The following is a 13435-nucleotide window of genomic DNA, read 5'->3' as shown; positions in this document are numbered from 1 at the left end:
GTTGCCATAAGTTATGCTCTGTGATGGTTTAATGGGCTGGAACTGCATGACAATCTCTGCCTTCCTGCCTGCTTCCATTTGGGAGCAATGCAAATCCTAATGGCAGCAGTTAAATACAGTTTGATAAATAATAATAGAAAAGTAGCGCTAGATTATTACTCTACATTACTTCTTTGAAGGCAATTGTATCTGTCAGTTTACAATATATTATTTTTTTCCCAAACAGCAGAGGAAACCTTGACAGGCAGAATTATCATTTCATTTCCAAACAGGAAAATACTGACAAGTTCTAAAGGATGGTTTTGAAGAGAAACCATGGACACCTAAAGATGTAAACTGCAGTTGGATAACGAAACCTCAAGGGTTGTTAGGTACAGGAGACTATTGACTGCAGTACTGTCTAAGCAACATTTTTGCTATAAAACCCCACACCATATGTGCTTTTCCTGGCTATGACTCATCATCTAAATAGAAATTCAATTCCAGTCTCAGGGAGTCTATGATTAAACATATTTTTTGCTGTTGCATCTACTGTGTTTATGTATGATTTCACATCTGTCTTATCTCTATTTCTTTATCCTTGATAGCCAACGTAAAGTTCTCTGGTTGACCTGCCTCAGTTATTTTTTTTTCCCCCACGGGTGAGTGAAACTTGGTGGCTTCAGCTGAAAGGAGTGGTGGGTTTGCTAGAGGCCAAAGTGACGTTGATGTTGCTCACCTGCCATTTTGCAGACAGTGGAAGAGGAACTCCTCCCACGTGTACTACTGTGTCCATGTTATGGTGGTGCCAGGGCTCAGAGCTGTGCTTCGGGTGCTGCCTGGATGATTCAAAAGAAACATAACAGAAAGCACAGGAGATTTTGACCAGCCTCAGGTCTGTAAGTACATTTTAAACCCACAAAGTTTGAGTGTGTTTGAAATGTACTCAAGTATTTCCTTCTCCACCATTGTGTCCTCATGACCCATTGAATCATCAAAGGCTCGGAGATGAAAGAAGGACTTATGGTTAGAAAATACAAAGGACTCTCTGCTGAAGGGGGAATGGTTTGTTGTATCTTATTTTTCTTTTTTTTCTTCTTTTTTTTTAATCCCAGAACAAATAGCTCTGGTGGATAATTCTCTGTGAGGGCTTTCACTGTAATGAGTAACTGGGCTTCCAAAAAGCGGTTTTATGAATAAAGTAAATAAGCTCCCAATCAAAAAAACCCACAGAAACCAATTGCAAAATCCCCATAGTGTTTCATGAGCTTTGAGTCACACTCAGGGCAGAAAATTGCCCAAACCAATAGCCTGTAGTGAATCAAAAGAGAGCATGGTCCCTCCAGATAATATTAACGATGACTTTCTTCAGGCTATTTCCTACATGTGGTAATGTAAGACCTGTTACCCTATTCAGCTGGAGAAAAAACACCTCATACACCTGGATATCTTCTGGTGGCCTGAGATGGCACTGGCAGGTCAAATGCACCTCTGGGATAATTCTACTGAGCCAAAGAGGCTGTACCAAAGAAGTGTTTACTGAGCTGGCACAAGTGTCTAATATTTGTATTTGCTGTAAGGGGTTTTCACCTTTTCAGAAATGGCTGGAATTTATTTTGGAGATGAATAAGTTTGCACCAGGTCAGAGTGAATCTGTTGGAAAAGGACACCAGAGGACCTTTAAGCCTTTCTCTCCCATGAGATGGGTATGGAGGTGGAACTGCCCACCCTTTCTTTAGAGGCTGCATTGATGCTTAACATGAACTTCACACAAAAATGTATTATTTTCAACCTCAGAAATATTTACCAAAAAATCAGGGATCACGACCTACTGGACAAAAGGAAAACAGTGACAGCCCTGAAAGCTGGAGAGGACCGTGCCATCCTGCTGGGGCTGGCCATGATGGTGTGTTCCATCATGATGTACTTCCTGCTGGGAATCACCCTGCTGCGCTCCTACATGCAAAGGTAATCCCATGGCCCTCCCTGCCCTCAAATCCCCAGCTGGCTGCATGTGGCTTATTCTTTTGGCTCTTTTTATTAAAATTTATAATTGTTCATTTGGTCAAACAAACTCTGCACTTCCTTGCCTCAGTGTAAATTAGGCGTAGCCACAGTGAAGCATTTTGAGTAGTACTGGCATTAAGTGAGGGAAGAATTAGATCCCTGCTTGACAAAATCTCAATCCACAGGCTTTAGACTTGGCACAGTTTAACACCAGTATAATCCCCATATCAGCTGGCCTGCAGTCTGCTGAACCATAGCAGCTTCTCAGGGGCTGCTGCTGCAAAGCCCAGACTCAGGACAAAAGAGCAAAAAATATTTTGCAGCCCTGAGAAACAGTACACTTCCAAATGAAAGATGGAGAATTAATTTGGGAAGGGAATCAAGCTCTTTGTAGCACATAGTTTTCCATATTGGTCATTACTTTTATTTTAACAAGTGAAATCCTCATGAAAGATAGCAATTTGCTGAAAGCAAAGACCATCTTCCATCATTCCTGCACTGCACTTAATTTTTCTGAGGCTGTCTCTGGCTTCCTCCTCTGCCACCAAGCAGAGAGCTGGGCCTGTGATTCATTAACAACATTTGTAATCAGTTTTCAAGCATCAGCCCTATTTAAAATCCAGCACAGACTGCAGCAAGACTGTCAGTGATGGGTTTTATCCTGCCCTGATTGGTGGAGTTAAGAGAATGAAAAATGTGTAACTGGGGATCAAAATATTAGTCTGCCATGCCCCAAACCACACTAAGGCAGGGGCACATACCTGGAGTATTTTGGGTTAAACACCACAGGCTTCTTCTTCAGGCACATTCAAGAAGTGCCTACAGTTAACTGGTGTGAGCATCCTCAGTTATACTGGTGCACCTGCATGAGAATATTCCCTCTTGACCCTGCAGTGATGAGCAATACAGATGAGGATGAGCTGTACGGATTTGCAAGCATCTTATTCATGTGATAAAGTTATTTGTCCCTTTTTAAATCAAGGCAGAATTTCGATTTTGAAAACTGAGATCAAGCCCTGTTAAGTATCCAAGAGCATTTGCTATTCCAAATTGCTCTCCCAGATCTTTCAGCAATATCAGGGTCAATTGCAGAGGCTGCTAAGGTCAAAATTGCTCACGTGGAAAAAGTTGATTTATATTATATGATATGTGAAAAAAAAATTGCCAGATGATATCAAAACACCTCCAAAGTATCAACTATTCCATCCTCACAAGTCTGTGGTAGGTAGGTGTTACTTTATTACCCCCCTGCATGAATAAAACTGCAGCCAGAAAGGTGAAAGGGAGGAGAAGACAGCCCAGGAGCCTTTGCTGTCACTTTTTTCCACACAGACAGATTTCCTCAGGGGTTGTTCTCCTTTACAGCAGTACCCCTCCAGCAAATACTGCCTGGGAGGGTGAAAAAAATCCTTTCATTCAATTTCCCCCCAGAAAACATAGCATAATTTAATATAAATGTAAAACTGAATATACAAGCAGAATTACTGCATAAGTAAAACAGCAATAGAATTAGGCAGAAATCTTTTCTATCGCTTACTATGTAAAGCCCCTCTTAGGATTTTTGAGGGGCAAGCAGACCCTCATCCCCTTCATGGCAGGGCAAGACCTTGGGGGTGAGCTGAGGGGCTGAGCACCATTAAGGGGAGCCCGGGGTGAAACCTTCCCCCAGCCCACAAAGGGCTTTTTGCAGAGACCTCAGTGTGCCCTTTCCCCAAGGAAAACACAGCTGCAGGTTTTTAAATACATGCCAGTGAACATTGCTAGTGCACAGCCAGGCTCCATCGTTCCAGTTTTAGCCTCTGGTGAGTTGGAGATGAGATTAAATCCTCCAGAAAAGTTGCAGCCACTGACTTAACTCACAGAGAACCCAGCAAGCTGCCACTAGGAAAAGCTTTGCCATAGGTAGAGCTGCAGGAGGTAACACTTGAGAGTTCCTATGTCTTCATGTATATGAGAATCCACACCCTGCTAATTCAAAATTGTCCTCTCAACCTTCATTTTAAACTGACCTGGACTTTGAGTTAACCCTCAAGTCCCAGCTCAGGGTGTCTTGTCGTGCAGCACCGTGTGTGTTGTGCTCTCCCCAGCACAGGCAGCTCAGTTTTCCTCTCTCTCTGCTGACACCCTTTCAAATTCACCTTCTCCAGCATCAAAGTTCCAGTTCACTTTCCATTTATACACAAGCATAAGTGAATAGGGTAATTTTGTAATTGATTTTGGGTAATCTTGTCCCCAAAGGCTGAACTGTCTGTGATGTGTGACATGAGACAGCCCAGGCTTTGCTGCAACACGCAGCCTCTCCTGCAAGATGCCCCCAGTACATCTCTGATGGGAATCCTGAGATGGCTTTAGTGCTTATTTGCCTATTCTTGCCATGCTCTAATGTCTCTTTTTTTTCCTGCTTAGTGTCTGGACAGAAGAGACTCAGTGCTCACTCCTCAATGCATCCATCACAGAAACCTTTAACTGCTCATTTAACTGCGGCCCAGAGTGCTGGAAAATCTCTCAGTACCCCTGCCTGCAGGTGTATGTTAATCTCACCTCTTCTGGCCAGAAGCTTCTACTCTACCACACCGAGGAAACAATGAAAATTAATTCTGAGGTAGGAGCACAGAATGAAATTTGTTCCTAAATGGGTTTCTGGAGGGCTTCTCATCTCATTACATCCATTCCTCACTTTAGAGCAATATAAGGATTCCAGCTCCTGTTTCACAGAGCAGAGAAAGCAGAAATCACTGCACAAATGTCTGGAGAGGGGCGACTTTCTGCCTCCATCCATTCCAGGGGTGCAGCGCCCTAAGGGCTGAGCCTCCCTCATCCTTTTCAAGAGCTTTACAGGATCAAGGGATCGCTGAGCACTTGTCACCTTGATATTCTCATGGAGCTGTGGACAAGTCACTCCCCACCCAGGAAAGGCTCCCCATGGCAGTGAACACCCCTAGGAATGTGCAGGGAGCATCCATGTGGCAGTGAGAATGGAAATGGCACCATTTCTGCAGGGCAGACAAGGTGGTGGGGAGAGAGGAGAGCCCATCTCCATCTCTGGTGACAAACCCTGAGCCTGAGCAGCTCCCTGAGCTCAGCTGGACTGGGCTCCATCACTGCACTCGCCCTGCAAAGACCCCGAGAGTTTGCTGAGGGGGGGGTGCCAAGGTAACAGCAGCAGCATGAACATAAAGGGCCTGGCTTTGGGGTGTGAATAAAATAAAGAGCTGCCCCATCTTTACAGCAAACTGCTCTGATTCCAGACATTGGACTTATGGAAATATTTTGAGCAATCCTGAAGAATTCCTGTCTCTGCTTCTGCAAGTACAAGCTCCAGTGTAACCCCATGCAGGTGGGGGGCAGAGAGCTCCAGCCTGGAGGCTGCAGGGAGGCAGCAGCTGCAGGAAAGGCAGCAGCAGCACCTGACATGGGCTGTGCACCACTCCCCACCTTCCCACAGGGAAAGGAGAGATGGAAACAGGGAAATGTCCCCGTCCCCACCTCCCTTTCTTCATATTGACAACTCCTGTGTCCCTGAGAGCACAAACTGGAGGGAGCTGGGACACAGTGGGATCATTAAACTTACAGGGGCCAGATTTCCTTTAACTGCTTGGTTATCCAAGGTCACTGAACCCCAAACTTGGCAAAGCAGACCCCAGAACAGCAGAGCCCCAGATCAGGCTGCTGACAAAGTAACCTATTGTGTTTCTATTTATGGCAGCTGTTCAGTAGAACAAATTAATCCTGCATATTAAGATGAAGTGATATTAAAATTAGTCAAAGTATGGCATGGTTGCACTAGGCTGCTTATTCTGCTGGATAATTAACTCTCATGGCTGAGAGATGGAGTCCTCTGGCTCTGAAGTGTGAAATGGAGAAGAGTTCCCCCTTTTTCCCCTCCACTCTGGCATCAGTGCAGGAAGAGGCACTCACTGTCTGTGAAGCCTGAGGCAAGACAGACCTCACTTCCTGCAGGGGCAAAAGCAAAACTGTGATGTTCACACCTCAATTTGATTAAAAGTGATCAGATAAATCTCTGTGCTCCACTGATTCAAATAAATCGAGAGATTCAGCATAAATCTCCACATTCTTTTATTGATCATTTTTGCTTGCTGAAATGGACTTTGAAATTCTCCCAGATGCCACCTCCTCTTAATTTAGTGTAGGCACAGTTAATACTTCTCCAGCCCAAGGTTGTTTTACAGGTTAAGCTCTGCTCTCAGGAGGATTCCTAGGTTTTCCTGACATGCTGCTGGCTATGTGACCTGAATAGAAAAGCAGTTTTGAGTGGAAGTTTGCAATGTCTATAAAATACCTGTCTTCTTTCTCATGGCTTGGATCAGCAGAGTTTCCAAGCTCAAGTCAGCACAACCAGCCTCAGCATTCCAGATGTGCTTTCCCTCTTCCCTGGCCAGAGAGCATCCCCATCCAGCAGGAAAGCAGTCCTGAGCAGTGCTGGATGATGCTCCAGCTGGGTGCTGAGCTGTCCCTCTCCATCCATTTACTCACATTTGTGTTCCCTGTCTTTACCTTTGCCAAATAAACAATAAATAACCCCATGCCTGGCTCACTGAGCTCTGACATTACTGGGGACAGCACAGAGCACAGTCCTGACACTCCAAGATCAACAGCAGTGACTTTCTAAAGGTCCCACCCCTCCACCAACCCCTCTGCTTTGCTTTGAGCACCCAGATAGGGACAGAGCAGCCCCTGGAGCCTGCCTCTCTCTTCTCCCCACCAGCCAGCACGGACAGAGCAAAATCCACTTTGAGTTTAAATAATGCTTTATCCAGGAGGATTGCTGTCTAACCCAGCTGTCAGCTCAGGAGGTGGAGTGAGGAGCAGGTACAATTTATACTGAGATCTACAGCATGCTGCTGCCAGTCTCTGGTGGGAATCAGTGGGGAGTCAGTGGATATCTGTCAAGCTGCTCGAGTCTTTCCAAGAAAAGCACATAAGATTTTTTTCTGCCTTTTCATTGCTCTTGCTGTGCCTACTTTATCTCTAGCCTTTAGGACAAGCCCAGCCCCTTGTCAATACCACAGGCAAAACTGTTTAAATGCTTCCATGGCCACACTTTCCTTCCTCAGCTGCCAAAGGCTCTAACAGCCTCTGCAAGAGGTAAATCAGCCACAGAGCCAGGCTGTCTCCATGAGGAAGGGCTGTGGTAGTTAAAGCAATTAGAGAGGCCTCATTTTGATCTCATATTATGTAATTTTGACTCTTTTCATGTCGTTGGAGCTGCTGCTGATTTGTATCGGTTCTCTGTTAGTGAGATAACAAGAAGGATTTAATCACCAAAATCAGCTGGAACTGCCTGGGACTCAGAAATTATGTGGATTCTCAGGATGTCTCACTGAAGACTCAGGTGTTTATAATCCAGGAAGGAGTTTGCCTGGTGCAGGGAGGGGAAGCAGAGGTGTTCAGCTGTGGATTCCAGTAGGGAACTGAAAAATTCCATCTGGAGGAGTCAATTCAGGCCAACTCAGACACCGAACTCCTTCAATCCTTCTCCAAACTTATTGCACTTTCCAAAAGAGGTGTAAATTGACATCCTGGCCACTTTCTCACAAAGATTGCCTGTCTAAGTTTCCAGGCTCAGCTTGGACACCAATCCCAGCCACAGACACATGATGAGAGTTGTGTATTTCAATATGATGAGAGTTGGGTGTTTCACTGCCCGCCTGAACTGGGATTTTCTGGCAATAGCCTTTTTAGTGCATCTTCATTGATTTAAGGGAAACTGCCTCCAGCTCGCCTGGAGAGGTTGTGTGATCTCCATCCCTGGAGATATTCATAACCTGACTGGACAAGTCCCTGAGCAACTCTGCACTGAGCAGGGCACTGGACTGGATGTGTCCAGAGCTAGTTCAGACAGGACACCTACCCAATGCTTTATATTAGGAAAGTAGAGATGAAAACATTAATCACAACTTCTATTTGTAACTGTCTGATAGATCCTTCTTGTGCTCAGATTGCAAGGAACACAAGAACCACCTTTCTCATGCTGTATCACAGAATCTTCCCCTGAGGTAGAGCACCAGACATTGTTTACTTGCAGATTTACAATGTTTGACAATGCAGAAGTGCCAAAAACCAGCAGAGATTTAATTGTCTACATGCACATAACAATCGTCTATATCCACATAACAGTTGTGGATATAACATTCCTTACCAGGCATTGGAGAAAACTATTGAAAATTTAAACAATGGAGAACAAAGAAAATATCAATACATCCTGTGATTGAGTCTTCTTGTTTGCCAAACACCTATGGAACACAGCCCTGTGCTATCCCTGGGATCTCACTGGGAAAGCTGAGATGTTGAAGGAGGCCAAGAGCCCCCACAACCAAAATTTGTGTCCTTGTGCTGAGGATCAAAGCTAACACCAAGATGTTTCCAGGGTCTCAGGAGAACCAGAGCAAGGCAGAGAGCACACAAAGGGCTCACATACCTTGGAGAGCACCTGGGAGACCAAAGCCTGGAGAGAGACATGGCTTCAGCATAAGGAGTCTGGATGAGAGGCACAATAAACCAACTTCCCTTGCACAGCTGCACTCTGCAGTTTCATGCTCCCAGACCCTCCACCATGGGCAGCCCAACACAGCTGGTGGCTCTGTGCCTGCAGGTGTAGGAAACAGCCCATGTTCTGGTTCAGGTCCCCTCTGAGAACACTTGGACAGTGCTTGGACTCACTGCACTATTGGGATATTTCTGCAAACTTAGAGCCCAGGAATATTTCATCCTTTTGGCTTCTACATATCTTCTGTTCTCTGTCAAGGGGAAGTTGTATTTTGCAAAAGTGGCCAAGTTCTCGTTGAATTGCCTCATTCAGGATCCTTCATGGGAATTCCAGAAACAGAAATGAATAGCAAAAAAAAATGACAAGAAAAAAACCCAAATTCCCCCCAAAAAACACAACATAAATCCATTTAAACTGGAAATACTGCTGTTATGACAGTGATAACAGATAATTTACTAAGGGAAAATGAGAAATGCTTCACTGAGAAATTTCCCCTTCTTAGTAGATTATGATCTATCAAGGACTCGTGGGCACTGGAAGAGGGCTCGTGACTTTGGACATTTAAGACAAATTTGGTCAGAGTACAAGAGAATATCCTATTGGGAGCAGACACGCACCAGCAGCAAGATGGATGAGATATTAATGCTCTGATATTTTTCATCTCTAATTTCTGGAGCTCCATGAAATATTCATAATGGCAGTGTGGCCATGCTCCACCATTAATGCTCCAGTCTGCTAACGCCAGACAATCTCTCTGCCATGCTTCAAATCATATTCTGTGTTAATAACTTGCCAATGAATCAATCAAATCCTATTATGAGGTTAATCCTTTGATCATAATTAGGACTAGAGATTTGTTGCAGTATGTTAAAAAAAGAATTCACAGCACGTCACGAAAAAGAACGGAGGGACGTTTATAAAGTAGGTACATTAAAAGAGTAATAATCAAAACCCATGGGTCACATTATTTTAATCAAAACCATCTTCTTTCCTTTGCAAAACTCACTTTCTCATTAAATTATCTGGGGCTACTTTAGGTTCTCACCAGGACAAGCAGCCTGCTGGGTCCCCCCCTGCATGTCCAAGGAGAAGCCAAGCAGCAGATTTCCACTCCTCCTGAAGCACTTAATCAAAATCCTGTGCAGGTGTAGAAAACTTTCAGATTTGGTGGGGTTTAAGTACATAGAAGAGAGAAGGAAGTGAGAGGCCCTGGGCTGCTCCCACCAATCAACTCCCAGACCAGCAGGAACAACAGAAAGTTGAGGGGTTTCTGCTCTAGGTCCAAAATCGTCCAGATATGGCCTCAGTCCTTGTGTCTGCCAACCACCTCACCAGCCCACACCAGCTCTTGGCAGGGAGTGCTCAGCAGAGCCCAGGGCCACTGTCCCACCCTTCCCATGGCATATCTTCAGTGCATGGACTCCATAAAGCAGTTTTTAAAATAACTTGCCTTTAGTGCTCTCTGGAAATCTAGGCTGCAACTCTGCTAGATAGAGCCACCCCCAAATCTTATTTCCTTTGGGACTAAAACTGAAATTCCAGGATCATCTTCAGAGAGAAGGAACTTATGCTGGGACAAAAGCAAAAATAATCACTAAAAGCCACCCTGGCAACCACGTTGATCTTCAGCTAGAGGCTGAATGAAAGTCCTCTGGGCTGCCAGCTGGGAAACCTAGATCACTTGTCTCTAGATGAGGCATTACTCCCATGAGAATATTTGTGTAAAAGTCTCTCCTCATCCCCCTCTGAGTGAACTCCTGTGCCCACTGTGATCACTGTGATCCAAGCCAAGTGAGAGCTAAACTACCAGATTTGTATTTACAGAAAGTCAATTATCCATCTAACTGTGAGCATATGTGTGCCACTTAAGATGAAGAGGTACTTCATCAGTTCTATTTTTGCATGTGTAAATTAGCAATAATAATATATTCACCTATCTCACAAGGCACCGTGCAGATTAAAGCATTAATGTTTGAACAGCACTTGGAGGTTCTCCAATGGGAAATTCTGTAGATGTGCAAAATATTGAGTTTTGCTGTGATAAATTCATTAGCAGCGTACTAGTATTCCACTCTTGTTGTGAAAAGCATAATCATCTGGAGATTTCCCCACTTGCCACCTGCAAACAGACACTGCAACAGGTTTGGAGACATTTTTCTCCCTCTGCTTTCTCCCCAGTGCTCCTACATCCCCAAGTGTGGGAAGAACTACGAGGAGTCCATGTCGCTGGTGAACGTGGTGATGGAAAACTTCAGGAAGTACCAACGCTTCTCCTGCTTCTACGACCCCGAGGGCGTGCAGAAGAACGTGATCCTCACCAAACTGTACAGCTCCAACGTGCTCTTCCACTCCCTGGTCTGGCCCACCTGCATGATGATCGGGGGGGTGGCCATCGTGGCCATGGTAAAGCTGACTCAGTACCTTTCCCTGCTCTGCGAGAGAATCCAGAGGATCAGCAGATAGGAAAGGAGACTCCTCTGAAATTTAATACTGTTTTTTCTCATTCTTCACCAAAGAACCTTAAGTTTGTAATGTGCAAGTCTGGTATAAGTTCCTTACTATATTCTTCTAAGTAGAGCAATAATGCAAAAGCTGTTCTATATGCAAACATGATGTTATTATTATGCAGACGACTGAAAAAGTTCCTGTTTTGTGTTGACCGTCTCTATGATCTTGTTTTTTGCTGGGGTTAGTTCTTTCTTTTCTACAGCCAAGATAGGGCTCAGTGTGACCATTGGCCAAGCTTTAGTCAGTTGATGTTTTTGGTGTAAAAGATGCTGGGGAAATTCACTGCTGGACAAAGGGCAGCTGACCACTTGTGCATCATTGACGTCTCACACCTGGCTCAGCCCATTGGATGGATTTGTGGCTTTGGCTTTTTTAATAATGGCTGCAGAGTGAAAAAGCATTGATAAGGGTTTTTTAATGGTAAGATGGCACAAAAAGGATGTATTTTGAGGTCAGGCTGGGATAAGCAGACAGTATTTTCAGCCTCGGTAGGAATTGGTGATGCTTTGTGTTTGCTCCCTCAGTTCAGAAGTCAATTGTACCCTATGGTGTTTGTAAGGTCTTTTGGAAAACACTTTGGAGTTTTATTTTGTGTAGTGCTATAATTTTCTTCTGTCTTATCAACATAAGTTTTGTCACTTGCAGAAGTTGTAGCCAAAAAGCAAAAAACACCTTGTTCCATTTTGTATTCTAGTCTGAGCCCTATTGGAGGTGGGACCAGAACTCCTTATGTAAAGGTTTATTATTCATTTGTCTTGTATTTGCTACCATATCACTGTAAAGAAAAAAATAACACTATCAGCTATTTTTTCATTTTTTACTTCCAACTATTTTAGATTTTTTTACTTGATATATATACAGATATATATATATATAAAGAAAAAGCTATATTATATCTAGTTGTGTATTGAAACTTGTTTAGGGGGGTTTTTTCCTTTGTTTTTACCCACTGGAAAATGAACAGTACAATTCATGTATTTGTAACCTTCATCCTCGGATAATATCATAACACGGAGGAGCAGCACTGCAGGATCTTATCCAATATTCATGATGTTGTTTCAGTCAAAGGTCTCTGTTGCTGTGACATGGGAAATGACAAAAATCTCATCCAATTCTATGGCTCTATTAACTGAATTGTTAGATAATCATCATAACACATTTGGAAATCTCTCCTGACCTTAACTCACCATGCAGTGCTGGCTGACATGAATTATGATTTACAAGACCCAGGTGCAATGATTTATTGGAAAAACTGAGAATCTGGCTAAATTGCTGTCCTATCATCTGTCAAACATTTACCACAGTATACTTGCCACTTTAATTTCACACACACTGTAGTCACAATTTCTGCATAATTTATTTTTATTCCCCTATAGAAAACATTCCTTCTTATGTTTTAAAGACACCTCTCTCAGTTCCTCATGTTGTACCCAGCCTGAAGGACAAACACAAGGCACATCCTGGGAGTAATCCTATGAACTCATTATCCAATAGCTCAAAGAAACCATATACAGGCCTTCTCAAACCAAGAAAATAACATTTTTCCCTTCAAAAAGACTGCAAATCAAGTATTCTGTCTAGTTCATCTATATATATATATATATAAAGTACCTTTCCTCATCATAGCATTAAAATTTTCAAGATGTTACAAAACAAGTCATGCAAGTGTAATGTGAGCTGTAAAAAAAAAAAAAAAAGTTCTCAGCAGTGAAAATAAACCTGCAATCTTGTAATCAGTAGTATAATTTTCCTTAGGTAATTAAATTCCTGGAGGGTGGGGGGGATAATGAAGGTTCCAAAAATATGTAATAAAAAATATTCAATTAAATCTTCCAGATTTCAGTATCTGCTGCCTTCAGATCTGGCTTGTTTCATCAAACTGCTTTCTGTAGCTTCCATTACCAAGAAAAGAGGAATGCTGGTGCACCAGGGAATTCAGAAATGCTCCTTTGCAAAAACCCTGTTTTGATCAATATGTTGGAATTGCAGGAGCTGATGCTGGGAGATCTGGGAACCTCAACACCAGTGGGGCTGGACCGTGCTGCCAACCACAATTCCCAGAGCACCAGCTCTTGTGTTGGCCATTTTGCACAATGATTTAGGTGCCCTGTGACATTCTGGGTGCCTGTGTGTTTGTGTATTTTCCCTGGGTGGCAGGGAAGCTGATTGTTCCTGACATTTACACATCAAACGCTGCTTTCAACTTCTCGTGCCATAAAACGTTTCACCAGAGCTCCTGTGGGTGAAACATCTTGCTGCTGTTGTAGGCTATAATCATTTTGTTGACATTAAGGGAGAGATCTGTGGGATAGCAAAACAACTTGAGTAATTGGATGGAGTGAGGTAAAACAATAATTTTGGAGGGAATTATTTATCTGATCCCTGGCACTGTTAACCCCCTACAGAAGTGTTTGAACTGCAAATGGGATTTTT

General features: G+C 43.5%; 1 protein-coding gene across 3 annotated transcripts in view; it reads left to right on the top strand.

Annotated features, from left to right (window-relative positions):
- The window catches only part of KCNMB2 (potassium calcium-activated channel subfamily M regulatory beta subunit 2), a 137986-nt gene extending 125139 nt beyond the window's left edge, over nucleotides 1-12847 (top strand). For all 3 annotated transcript variants that reach the window (XM_031055525.1, XM_031055526.1, XM_005419026.3), the window contains exons 3-5: nucleotides 1777-1947; nucleotides 4393-4588; nucleotides 10673-12847. In XM_031055525.1, the coding sequence (XP_030911385.1) occupies nucleotides 1777-1947; nucleotides 4393-4588; nucleotides 10673-10957 (652 nt within the window). In that variant the 3' untranslated portion in view covers nucleotides 10958-12847. The remainder of the gene's footprint in view (nucleotides 1-1776; nucleotides 1948-4392; nucleotides 4589-10672) is intronic.
- Nucleotides 12848-13435: the final 588 nt, after the last annotated feature.

Source organism: Geospiza fortis, unplaced genomic scaffold (assembly GCF_000277835.1).
Source record: "Geospiza fortis unplaced genomic scaffold, GeoFor_1.0 scaffold172, whole genome shotgun sequence".
Lineage (NCBI taxonomy): Eukaryota > Metazoa > Chordata > Aves > Passeriformes > Thraupidae > Geospiza > Geospiza fortis.
This window is presented reverse-complemented; position numbering and strand designations above follow the sequence as displayed.